The 13,654-nt window shown below is 32.8% G+C and overlaps 1 protein-coding gene across 3 annotated transcripts; it reads left to right on the top strand.

Moving 5' to 3' along the window:
• Positions 1–2,980: 2,980 nt before the first annotated feature.
• LOC145333649 (uncharacterized) lies at positions 2,981–12,699 on the top strand. 3 transcript variants are annotated; one of them, XM_080178821.1, is made up of 8 exons: positions 2,981–3,059; positions 4,000–4,064; positions 4,737–4,804; positions 5,643–5,728; positions 6,549–6,650; positions 6,955–7,034; positions 7,230–7,323; positions 12,483–12,699. In XM_080178821.1, the coding sequence occupies exons 1-8, from the start codon at positions 2,988–2,990 to the stop codon at positions 12,540–12,542; spliced, it is 627 nt and encodes a 208-aa protein (XP_080034947.1). In that variant the 5' UTR covers positions 2,981–2,987; the 3' UTR covers positions 12,543–12,699. The 3 variants fall into 3 exon arrangements, with proteins under 3 accessions (XP_080034947.1, XP_080034946.1, XP_080034948.1); XM_080178820.1 differs by lacking the exon at positions 12,483–12,699 and adding an exon at positions 7,978–8,357; XM_080178822.1 differs by lacking the exons at positions 2,981–3,059; positions 4,000–4,064; positions 4,737–4,804; ... (2 more) ...; positions 6,955–7,034; positions 7,230–7,323 and adding exons at positions 8,116–8,416; positions 8,547–8,608; positions 8,941–9,008; ... (2 more) ...; positions 11,550–11,629; positions 11,982–12,075.
• The last annotated feature ends 955 nt before the right edge of the window (positions 12,700–13,654 follow it).

Below are 13,654 nucleotides of genomic sequence, written 5' to 3'. Positions count from 1 at the left end.
AAAATCAGATAAAACGGATAATTAGATCACATAAAAATTTGTTTTTTAAAAAAGTAGAAAAATCAACATGTTTAAAATGGACGTACGGACATTCTGGTTATGATTATAGAGTTGCTACGCTTTTTAAATCGTACCTAACTACTACAGGAATCACCATACAAAGTTTGAAATCGATAGGACAATTCTAACATGCCTAAATTAACGAATAAAAGCTATCTATCTTGGACGGACGGACCGACCCTAATTATAGAAAAGCTTCGCTTTAAAAAAAGGGTATATTACATATTATGTTTTATTAGCAGCTTCTGGATCATTGAAAGAAAACCAAGAAGCGAAGTTCGTCGTGATTTCACAGTAGCTTTTCTACTATTTCTAGCCCCTGGAGTTGGTCCTAAACCTGCGGGGCCAATATCCTAAATCAACCTAAAATAATCTATCAAAAACTATTGTGAAAATACAACGAAATGCGCTAATTCATTTTCATTCCATGATCCCAGCTTTTTTATAGGTTGATTTGTTTTCAGAATAGACCCCATCACTTTTAAATACATTTTGTGAATAGACACCCTGATCTATTTAATATATTTTGATAATAAAGCCCATCAACTTTATATATATATATATTTTGAGAATAGGACCCCTGATCTCTTATAAGTAGTAAGATTATCCTTTTCTCTATTATTTTATTCCCTCACAAAACAACAGTAAAATAAACACAGTAAATTTTATGCAGTACTAATCATATTGAGTATTCATTAATGGTAAAATTGAAATGTTATAGGTAAAAAAAAAAAAAAATACTAAACTGTATTTTTAAAAGCACAGCTTTTCTATAATTAGGGTCGGTCCGTCCGTCCGTCCGTACGTCCGTCCGTCCGTAACAGATAGCTTTTTTCGTTAATTTTGGCATGTTAGAATTGTCCTATCGATTTCAAACTTTGCATGGTGATTCCTGCAGTAATTAGGTACGAGTTAGAAAGCGTAGCAACTCTATAATCATTACCAAAATGTCCGTACGTCCATTTTAAACATGTTGATTTTTTTTACTTTTTTAACAACAAATTTTTATATTATCTAATTATTCGATTGATCTGATTTTTTGTATACTGATTCCTGGGACAACAAAGTACAATATTGTAAGCGAAGCAACTCTATAATTAAGTCCTAAAAATGTAAGTATGTCCATAAACATTATTCTGTATCAAGCAGTTTTCAACAATTTTACTTACAATTTTGCATCGACTCTTATACATTATATTCAGATATCCGAATGATCTGATTTTTTGTATACTAATTCCTGGGACAACAAAGTACAATATTATAAGCGAAGCAACTTTTTCAACAAATTTTTGCATTGACTCTTATACATTTATATTCTGATTATTCAGTTCTGACACTATATAAGTGTTAATGTCTGTTTGTCCTACCGTTTCATCGCTTCGCTTTTATGGATGTTGTCATCCTTGTTTTACATATGTTTATACCAAGGCTTTGACTAGTTTTAGAGGCTAGAGACAAACGCTATTTACATATAAAGTCCTATGACAGATAAACCGCCAAAAAACGAATATCATTTTTTTTGGTTATTGATGAACACCATCTCTAAATCTTATCTCTTTCTCCTCATCATTTTTGATACATCAGTAATTCACAAATAGTTAGGGAAAACACAAGAACATTATACACTAGAGTTGGCTCAATATTACAATATGGCTATTGGCTAGCTTTCTATAAGTACATATCTAATTTTCTATTTCTCAATAAATCAATTTTCCTCCCCCGCCATTACTATCTAAAAGAAAGAAGTAAATTTTTATTAATTTAAATGATTTCAATTATATTTTTTTCACATTACCATCACCAAAGGGTTAATATGATTAAAATTTTAGTTTTAATATTTTAACACAAAGGAAGTGTCGCCACAATCGAATTCCTTTTAAATACAGTTTTCTTAGATTTACTCTATTATGAACGTATATTCTTTATTTATGAAATAAGGATTAAATACTTCAATGTAATTCAAATATCTACATGAAGTGAAAAACTTAATTCATTCCATAACCAAATAGGATAAAGGTCTTATCGCTTTGGTCAATGAGAGTTTAATGAGGATTATTGGAGCACTATGAGTTTTAAACACTTTACCATTGGAAGACTCGAGCTCATTTATAGACGTTTATTTCCTATATAGATCTGTCATGGATCTTGATGCAATAAAGCAGGCTGTTTTGTTAATGTTAAAAATTGGAAGATTTCATTAAATAAAAGTAATCGCAAATATACTTAGTAAATAAGGATGCATGGATATAAAGGGATAAGACAATGGCCAATAAATTGATGTACACCCCCAGTGATGATACACAAAATTTAACCTTATGTATATTAAAATTAATGATTGAAACATAGTAACATTCAACTTGATAAACAAACCAATCAAAATTAACTAAAGTCCCAACGAATAAGAAAACGTTGTATAAGGATGATAATATACATAAGTAGCGAAGCTAAAACTAATATGAATATAATGATAAAAGTACGGTTTAGGAGAAAGGTATAACCAACAAGCGAAATTAATCTAAAATAATAATTGGGGGGCAAATTTACGATGTGTTGCCCCCCAACATCAGCTGAATCTCAGAAATCTTTACACATAATTATTAATTACGATTTTAAAGTGTCTGACAAGCAATGATATCTCAATCACTTATTTTTTTTAATAAATCGAAAATAAGGTGGAATGGGAATTAACCCTGCAGGGTTACTCAGTACCCAATATATATAACTCAGCCTAACCTGAACTATAGTAATAAAATTGACTTAATTCAGTTTATTTAAAAAAAATAAAGAGGAAGGGTTTCATTGATCAACAAGTAACTTTTGAGAAAAAGCTAATTATATTTTTATGAAATAATTTATTGTCTATGTTAAAGGTAGGTGAAAAAATACGCCTTGAATCTCGAAAAAAAATAATTTAATTTCAGATAGCCATGAAGGTATCAAAATGCTGCTGTGGTTTATCTTTACACTATGGATGTCGTCTTATTGCAGCTATACAAGTGGTAAATGTAATTTAAGATGTACGTTTTCTCGTATTCATTCGAATCCGGTGGATAGGAACCGGTATTCATCCATACGAAAAAACTATGTCTAGCATCGTATTATATCCAGCTTTCTACGAATAAAAAATGTACAATCATATGCCGAAAGCACGGGCTGAAAAATGGTTTTAATCTTACTATTGTACATTCTATATCCGCGGAAAGCTGTTTATAATACGATTAAAGAAATAACTATTCTTTTTAAAACTAAAATGTACTTTGGAGGGTTGACTTGAGGCATTTCTTCTACTCAAACTATATAGCGCACCTGACATAGCAGCAGTAGGAACTTATAACATAATGTTGGTCCGAGATTCGAACATATACCCTTCACGACAATTAGCGGATGCGCAAAGTACTTTGGCACAGTCGCGGGTACAGTTGGATACACTAATGGATCTGTTGTTTATTCATTGCTACTCATTTCTTATGACTTGCTCTTTTTCAGATAGTGGATAAAATAATGCCACGGTCGTTGCGTTTATGTGTCTTGCGTCAGGCTGGAAGGGTGACACAAATTTCAGACCCCAGATTTGGCGATTTGAAAAAAGTTTATCTTTATTATATAGCGAATTAGATAATCTAGCAAGCATTGCTTTTATCCTATAGAGAAAAATAGTAAATCAAATAGCAAAAACTGAGATCTAAAATTTGCGTCACCCTTCCAATATGACGCAAGACGCATGACCGCTACGACCGTGGCATTATTTTGTCCACTATCCTTTTTCAAACTTACATTTGTGCATGGATACACTTCCTTCTCCCACTTCCCACTTCCCTTTAGTTACAGTACAAACCAAGTTTTATCGCAACATTGCGCCACAAAAATGTTCAGATTTTCAGCAATTTTAAATGGAATAATTTGATGAATCACAACCCATACATTTGTGGACTGTTTTAGGCTATTTCTTCGGTTGGATGGTCATTCTGCTTTATAATGCTTAATGATATCAATGATTCCCTTAGGAAAATAAAATTTTATAAAAATTTTAATTTACAAAAGTACATAAACTCAAGGATGACAACATTCTTAAAAGCGAAGCTCTAAAATAATTATATGGCAAGACAAAAAAAATATTGTAGAGTGTTAGAACTTAATAAGAAGAATATAAATTTAAATGCCTAAACAAATTGTACATCTATGAATTTATTATAAAATTGGAAGCGAGTAAAAGTGGCTGACTCAGATTATGACGTAAAAAAATTAACTAATGAGAGGCCAGTATAAATTTAACCATTGGTCAATTACAGTGTATTTTGGACTCTTGTTGGTTAATTTTTTTACGTCATAATCTGAGTCAGCCACTTTTACTAGCTTCCAAAATTGCTTAATACCGGATACTGTTTAATGTTACACTTATATTTTTAATACTACACTTATCAATCATATTATAGATTGTTGCCCTAGGAATCCTATTTCCAAAGATCATACAAAAATTATTTTTCAAAATCATCACGAACTTTCTGGTCAAAAGAAATCCCCCTCCTACCCACAAAGAATTCCTCTTTTTTAAAAACTGAAAGTAGAGGGCCGAGTTACACCTACCCCCCTACACACAAATGCCCCTAGAGGCCAAAGGGTCGTAGCGTATCCTATGCAATGTGCAATTAAAAAATATATAATTTTATTGAACTCAGAGATCTGGTGGATTATTTATGTAATAATCATCATGAGGACGACTTTTGTACTGATGACCCGAGGACAAGTAAGTTTCATTTGAAGAAGCTTAGCTATTCTATAACTCGGGCATGCCTGTCCTCAATTGTATTACATAATTAATTACTCTCCATCTTATTTTTATGCCAAGGGTCACACTTTTTAGGGGAGCAAGTTTCCCCCACCCAACCCCCAAGTTTAAAAATTATGTAAAGTGCGCAATTTTATCCCTAACAAACTTCTTGAATTAACAAACCTAACCCCCTCCTTACTCATTGAGTTTTTGTATCTCTCAAATAAAAAAAAGCATGGACATCTTTTCAGTCCCTACGTGTATTTGACTGGGATATGGTGATGGGACTCTTGGCTGTCTTGGAGTTTTGGTACTAGAACTAGTGCAACTTTTCTTATTTTGGCTAATTTTAAAGACTCTGGGGACTAGCGCACATAATGCCGCTGAATTTGTTACAATGCATGGTAGCAGACCAAACTAAATCAAATTAATCGATACAAACAAAAGCAGACAACATAATTTGTATTTCTTATTTGTTTTTAAAAAACAACTTGTTTAATTGATGGAAACTGATAAATGGTTAACAACTTCCAAGGGTGATTTTACTAATGATTTATTTTTAAATTAAATAAAATTGCAGTTTCAATTTTCTGGATAAATATGGGTTTTAAGAACTATCATCTAGAACTCTAAAATAAAATTAATTGCAATTGTCTCATTCCTGTATCCCTGTTTATTGACTATTGATTTCTACTTGCTCAACAATATCTGTGAAGTCTCTCTTTGCACAAGTAAATTAAGATTTTAAAACTAAATATCGCTACAGCAAGCGTTTTTGTGCAAAAAAACCTAATTTTAATGATAATTATTTCAGGTTTACGAATTACCTTTGGGTTCTACTCCATACCATGTTCGTTTTCTATTCTAGCATCTCTCCTTTTGGCCTATGGACTCAGAACAGTAAGTATTAGAAAAAAACGAAACTCTTATACAGTTAGGGTAGGTTTGTATGTATTTATGTCCTCATGTCATAAATGGATAGCTTATATTGTTTGTTAAATAGGTTTGCTAGAAAAGAAAACAAAGTTGCAGGCATAGACATCCAAGGGGCGGGGGTGTAATGGGGTGATTACCCCCTCCCCCCAAATTTTTCTTCATTTTACCCCCCCCCCCCCCATTTAAAATTTACCCCTACCCTGGGGGTACCGTAGGCACCCCCAACCATTTAGGAGGGGGTATTTACCCCACCCCCAAACAATTTTGGAGGGGGGTAAATACCCCCCACCCAAAAAAAAAAAAAATTTTGCGCGCTTCACGTGTATTTTTAATACTAAATATTAAATTAAAAATATAAATTTAGATTACCCCCCCTAAAAATTTTACCCGGGGGTAAATTTTGGGGGGGGTAAACAAAATTTGCCCCTGCCAACAGATTTCAGGAGGGGGTAAAAAAAACGAATAACCCCCCCCTTAACAAAATTTTACCCCCCCCCCCCAAAAAAAAAAAAGCTTGGACGCCCCTGGTTGCAGGTTTCGTCATATTTTCACAGTAGCTATTATCCTATTTCTAGCTTCTGTTCGGGGCTCTAACCCTGCAGTTTCAAATTCTCAACCATGCGGGGCAATCATTAACATTTACCCAACCTAACCTAAAATATGCTATCAAAATCTAATAGGAAAATACAAAAAAAAAACACTCCTTCGTATTCTTTCCAAGATCCAATTTTTTATATTGATTTAAAACTTTGTATGTTTATTACTTTTACATTTTTTATTATAGAGAAAATGGACATGGCTGACCCCCTGGATGGCTTGGGCTATAGCAGCCATCATAGGCAATTTTTGCCTAACCCTATATCAAATCATTGATATTGGCCATGAAGTAAGTATACAGTTTAGCTGCTCTATGTACGATTTTCACTGCTGCTAAATAAGTTACAGGCCTGAAAATTTTAACGAGTAAATTAAATCTTTATAATTAGATTGTCCATATTCAATCTATCATAATTTGATTGGCTAATAAAAAAGAAAGATATTATATTATTTTGTAATTGGCTACACCCCTAGAGGTCTCTAGAGGCACTTGAGGTTAGGGAGAGGCAGTAAAATTATCCTCAACTTAGCAGTTAGCAAGATTCTAAGCTACATACAGACTTTGGATTTTACCTAATGTGATTTTTGTTTAGGCTGTTGTTGGTGGAATCATGAATATTGTGGTCACAACATCTTTTTGGGGATACTCTTTTATTGTAGTTAAATCTTACAGGTAATTTTTTTATTGACTACACATGTACTGTACATAGTCTTGAATTGAGATATCTTGGTAATTTTCTTTTATTCTAACAAAAAAAGTAACAGGATGTCTGATTTAGGTATGTGTTTTGTATTTACCCCCCCACAAACAATTTTGGGGGGGTTAAACCAAAGATCGCGTTTATTGCTAGGAATGAATATTTTTTAGGGCAGAATTAAAGGAAGAATCGGAAAATAATATTAGAAACAGAAATCATGGATTTATAAATCCACAGTTCAGCAATCTACAATTCGCTAATCAGGTACAATCAAGGGATCAAAAGGGACAATGGACGATAAATTGATGTACATCAACTTGATGATACACAAAATTACCCCTACTGTATATTACAATTAGTGGTTGATACATTTGGACACTTGTCTCAATGAATCAACAAATCAAATTCAATAAAAGTCCCTAAAGTTGTTAAGCTGACGAATAAGAAAATGTTATTTTAAAACCTTTAGGACTAGTTTAATAAACAGCTCATTGTTCCCTTCCTCCCTGGGTAAATATTTATATAAAACTAAAACTAGTTTTCTTAGCCCAGAGATGGGTTTTTGAAAGAAGAATGCCGCGTTTTTTCGACATTTCTTAGACCTGCTGTCTTCGTTCAATCAATCATTATTATGAAAAGGCCCTGTAGGATTTAAACAGAGTTTACAACTATTTATTTAATTATTTCACTTTTGTTGGTACGGCTTTTATAGAAGAAAAATAAATTATCTTAAATCTATTTTTGCTGTATATTAATTAATGCATCTTTTTAGAGCTCTATTAGATACTAGCGGCTTCGACCTCGAGCCTGTAGGGAATTTTTTTCCCTAGAGTTCAAGGGAGAATTTTAAATATTTGTTTACATTTTTTTAGGTGTTGACTATTATACGATGTGATAAATAACTATTAAAAATTCCAGGAATATAACCCCAACTATGGTGTAGATCAACCCTATGGGACTTCAAACTTCCCTAACCAACCATACGTGAATAATGCTGGCAGCTTGGATAACCCCTACGGAAGACAGCTATCTGAACATGGAATTAAAAACTAGATATGTTAACTGAAAACTAGGAATTTATGTTCATTAGCAGCGCAGCATTAAAAGTTAACAATAGCTTGATTAAAAAAAGAATAGAAAGGAAAGGGTTTCATTGTTCAAGTAACCTTTTAGGAAAAAAGCTAAAAAAAATTTATGAAAATAATTCATCACCTATCTTTTTAATACAGTTGAAAAAAATGCCTCATAACTAGAAAAAAAAACTTGTATTTAATTCCAGATAGCCATGAAGGTTTCAAAATGCTGCTGTTGTTTATCTTTACACTATGGATGTTGTCTTATTGCAGCTATACAAGTGGTAATTTTATTTGAAATGTTCATTTTTTAATTCAAAATTTATGCCCCCCCCCTTCCTTTTTACCCACATCCCTTAAGTTACAACACCAAGTTTTATCCAACATTAACCCTGAATTTGTGGTATGTTTTAGGTTATTTCTTCAGTTGGATTTTCATACTGTTTAATATGGCTTATTGATGAAGATTTTCAAAGGGAAATAAAATTACATCAGAGCTTCTGAAACCAATAAATTAAGAATCATCAACTTCTTTAACCAAACACAAAATCACCACAATTTTTTGTTTCATGATTACATAGAAGTAACAGGATGTATGTGTGTGAGCGTGGCAAAAGATCTAACCTCTGAAGCAATATGTTTATATTTAAAGTGAAGCTTTCCATAGGTCTAGGGAGGGTTAAAAAAATACTTTTTGGAGAAAAGATTTTACAAAGGTCATATAATTACTCAACAGTATAAAGTTATACATCTAGAGTTAACAAAATCAAAAAAAAAAGTCAAAAAGATATAATCTTATTGTTCTCAGAAATTTGGTGAATTATTTATGTGATAATCATCATGAGGACATATTTTGTACTGATGACCCTATGCTGGGTAAGTTTCATTTGAAGAAGTGTGGGTATTATATAGTTCGAGTAAGTCTGTCTTAAGAAACGTCCAAGGAAAACAATTGTTTAAGTCCCCCAAAAGTGTATTACTCAATTACTCTATTAATTTTGATGCCAGGGGTAAAACTATTTAGGAGGCTAATTACTCCCCCCTCCCATGGTTTCCCTCCCAAGATAAAAAGCTTGGACGTCTTGATCTGTCCCTATGTTTAAAGCTGGATGTCCTAATTCAACATCTCTTAAGTAAAATGTTCAAAAATTATGATATAAAAAAAATCTCCCATAGTTTCCCCCCAAGAGAAAAAGCTTGGACGTCTTGATCCATCCCTATGTTTAAAGCTGAAAGAAATCTACACGGTACACCGACAAACCTCCTAATGTGACAAACGTCCTAAACTTCATAATGCGACAAACGTCCTAATGGGACAGATGTCCTAATTCAACATCTCTTAAGTAAAATGTTCAAAAAACTTTCAAAAATAATGATATAAAAAATCTTCCAAAATTTGAGAACAAAATTTAATTTAATTTCATTCATAGGTTAAATTTTAAAAATCTGTCTGACAGTTTTCCCAAAGTCTGTGTTGGCTTTCAAACGGCAAGGTTTCAAACCCTATACATCCTTGCATTACAAAGTTGGACCTTTAATTTTTTAGAAGGTTTTACTTCAGAGATGTCGCATTAGGATTGTCCTTTAGGAGGTTTGTCGCATTAGGTTGTTTGATGCCAGGGGTAAAACTATTTAGGAGGCTAATTACTCCCCCCTCCCATGGTTTCCCTCCCAAGATAAAAAGCTTGGACGTCTTGATCCGTCCCTATGTTTAAAGCTGAAAGAAATCTACACAGTGCACCGACAAACCTCCTAATGTGAAAGACGTCCTCCTAATGGGACAGATGTCCTAATTCAACATCTCTTAAGTAAAATGTTCAAAAATTATGATATAAAAAAAATCTCCCATAGTTTCCCCCCAAGAGAAAAAGCTTGGGCGTCTTGATCCATCCCTATGTTTAAAGCTGAAAGAAATCTACACGGTACACTGACAAACCTCCTAATGTGACAAACGTCCTAAACTTCATAATGCGACAAACGACCTAATGGGACAGATGTCCTAATTCAACATCTCTTAAGTAAAATGTTCAAAAAACTTTCAAAAATAATGATATAAAAAAATCTTCCAAAATTTGAGAACAAGATTTAATTTAATTTCATTCATAGGCCAAATTTTAAAAATCTGTCTGACAGTTTTCCCAAAGTCTGTGTTGGCTTTCAAACGGCAAGGTTTCAAACCCTATACATCCTTGCATTACAAAGTTGGACCTTTAATTTTTTAGAAGGTTTTACTTCAGAGATGTCGCATTAGGATTGTCCTTTAGGAGGTTTGTCGCATTAGGTTGTTTGTCGCATTAGGATGTTTGTCAGTGTCAGGGGCGTCCAAGCTTTTTATTATTTTTAGGGGGGGGGAGGAATTTCCCCCCCCCCCTCCTTGGACGTCCTTGGTCTGTGTACAATCTACACAGTCTACAATATCTGCCTTTACGCATTAAATCAAGTAAATTTAAAACAAACTTTAAATTTCTAAACTAGATATCACCACAGCAAGCATGTTTAAGCGAAAGACTTTCATTGATAATTATTTCAGATTTACGAACTTCTTTTGTAATCTTCTTCTATGCATGTTTGTTTTCTCTTATAACATCTTTAGTTATGGCCTATGGACTTAGAATAGTAAGTATTAGAAAAAAAACTAAACTATTCTACAATTTCTGTTGTAAATAGATAGCTCATTTTGTTAATTTAGGCTTGCTAGAATTTTTGGATCATGGCAAGAAAATAAGTGGCGGGTAGCTATCCCCTATTTCTAGCTCCAACAGGGGGCTCTAACCCTGCGGGGCAATCATTCACATTTACACAACCTATCAAAAGCTACTGAGAAAATACGACGATACCTCCTACTTCGTTTTCTTTCCATTATCCAAATATTTTATTGATTTTAAACTGTGCAAGATTATTATGTTTATATTAGGATTGTTTATTATAGAGAAAATGGATCCTCTTGTCCCCCTGGGAGGTCTTGGCTATAGTGGGCATCATAGGCAACTTTTGCCTAACCGTCATTCAAATTATTGTAATTAGGCATGAAGTAAGTATACTATTTAGCTACTCTATGTATGATTTTCACGGCTGCTGATTAAGATACAGGCCTTAAAATTCTCATAAATATGTATTTTGCAGATATTCAATATTTTATTTGTCCATATTTTAATCCATTATAATTTTATTGTCTGATAACAAAGACAGTTTTCATATTATTTTGTAATTTATAGTACCACTATCAGCTACAACCCCTAGAGGCCTCTAGGGGCACTTGAGGTTAGGGAGAGGTAGTAAAATGATCCTCCACTTTCAATTTTACTTCCCCCAAAAAACTTACCTAGGCCTATGAGAAGCCTCACTGCAAAGTAGAAATAGCGGTTAGCAAGATTCTAAGCTACACTTTGGATTTTGCCTTATGTGATTTTTGTTTAGGTTGTTGTTGGTGGAATCATGAATATTGTGGTCACAACATCTTTTTGGGGGTACTCTTATATTGTAGTTAAATCTTATAGGTAATTTTTTTATTGACTGTACATCTGAATGCTTATCTTTCTGAATGTATGTTTGTACCGAAGGATCTTGGTAAATGCTGGACCAATATGTTTCTTTGTTACAGGAAGCTTCTTATATGTCCAGGGAAGGCTTATAACCATTTTGGGGTAGGGTACCTTCAACCTCCAAAGAGAAATAGACTTGCTATGCTCTCTAAATTGTACTTAAATGTTACAGGAATCATCATTTCAAGTTTGAAATCAGAAAAGAAAAACATGCGTGAATTACCAAAAAGAGCTAGCTGTCAAGAACAAACATATGGAAGGTTAAACAGACCCTAATCGTAGAAAAAAATAAATGAATATTCTTTAGGGTAGAATTAAAGGAAGAATCAGAAAATAATGTTAGAATCAGAAATCATGGAATTTCAAATCCACAGTTCAGCAATCTACAATTTGCTAATCAGGTACAATCCAGGGATAAAACGGTATAAGACAATTGTCGCTAAATTGATGTACATCCCCTTGATGACACACAAAATTAACCCTACTGTATATTACAATTAGTGGTTGATACATATGGACACTTGTCTTAATGATTCAACCAATCAAATTCAATAAAAGTCTTCAAAGATGTTAAGCTGATGAATAAGAAAACGTTATTTTAAAACTTTCGGGACTAGTTTAATAAACAGCCCATTGTCCCCTGCTTCACTGGGTACAAGATATATATAAAATTAAAACTAGTTTTCTTAGCCCAGGCCTTAAGCCACACGGGGATAATAAAATTGATTTTATCTCATAATATTTCATTTTGATATCCACGGAAAGCTGACTATTATACAACGTGATAAATAACTATTTCAAATTTCAGGCCTATAACCCCAACTATGGTGTAGATCAACCCTATGGGACTTCAAACATCCCTATTTAACCAAACATGAATAATAATGGCAGCCTGGATAACCCATAGGGAAGACAGCCATCTGAACATGGAATTAAAAACTAGAAATGTACATATACTGTAAACTAGAATATTTCAATTATATTTTTAAGTTGCATTTTTAAGTGGTGTGGGATGGAATATAAACGAATTGGGGGGGGGGGGGGGGTATTTTTTTTTTATGGTTATAGACATTTCCAGGAACTATGAAAAGCTGTAAAGGAAAATCATACTTGTTCAGCGGTTATGGAGATCCTTCGAACACAGTAATAGTGTCTGACTGATTATGACGTAACAAAAAAAATTAGCCAATGAGAGGCCACTATAAATTTTACCATTGGTCAATAACGGCCTCTCATTGGCTAATTTTTTTTGTTACGTCATAATCAGTCAGACACTATTACTGTGTTCGATCCTTCGGTACACACTAGACAGACGGACATCCTGTTATTTTTATATAAATATTATTATTAAAGACTGTTAAATGTAATTGAAAGGCTTATTTTTATGCTTCCTAAACCGGTTTTGATTTTTTTAATTTTTTTTATTTCTATTATAAATGTTTATTTTTTGTTGTTTTATAGATTCTTAAATTATTGTTGAAAATAAATTATTTCTTGAAATTTTTTTTTAATTAGTGGTACGATTGTAGTAAAGATCTTCTAAAATATGTTTTTTCATAATAGATTTATGTCGAAATGTTTATCTGAAATGAAACGGTATTAATTTCATTGTTAATTATTATTTCAATGAGACATTAAGAAAATAAAAAAATGTATTGTATTGAACTAAAAACATTATTCCACGAATAGTAAAAGAAGAACCATATGAACAAAGGGCAAACAAAACTGCTCTACTATCCGCAAAAAGCTGTCTCTATTACGATTATGATGCGATAAAAAAAACTATTCAAAAGCTTTGTTTCTAACAAGAAATTAAATTTTTATTTGATATCAAATAATTTACTGAAGTTAAACTGTTGTTTATTCCAATCATGCAACTTTGGTAGATTTTATGATCAAATTTAAATCATGAGAAATGATTTATTTAGCTATGCCATCATAGACGTCCGATTAAAGAGGGAGGGGGGTGTAAAGGTGTTT

Source organism: Acartia tonsa, chromosome 12, assembly GCF_053477335.1.
Source record: "Acartia tonsa isolate MP-2025a chromosome 12, ASM5347733v1, whole genome shotgun sequence".
NCBI lineage: Eukaryota > Metazoa > Arthropoda > Copepoda > Calanoida > Acartiidae > Acartia > Acartia tonsa.
This window is presented reverse-complemented; position numbering and strand designations above follow the sequence as displayed.

Bases quoted from the DNA above. Each gene is read 5' to 3' on its own strand.
- LOC145333649 (XM_080178820.1), top strand. From the start codon at position 2,988: ATGAAGGTATCAAAATGCTGCTGTGGTTTATCTTTACACTATGGATGT. The intron at 5,729-6,548 runs GTAAGTATTAGA...TTTTTATTATAG, and splicing joins TGGCCTATGGACTCAGAACA to AGAAAATGGACATGGCTGAC. The intron at 7,324-7,977 runs GTACAATCAAGG...TAAAAATTCCAG, and splicing joins ATCTACAATTCGCTAATCAG to GAATATAACCCCAACTATGG.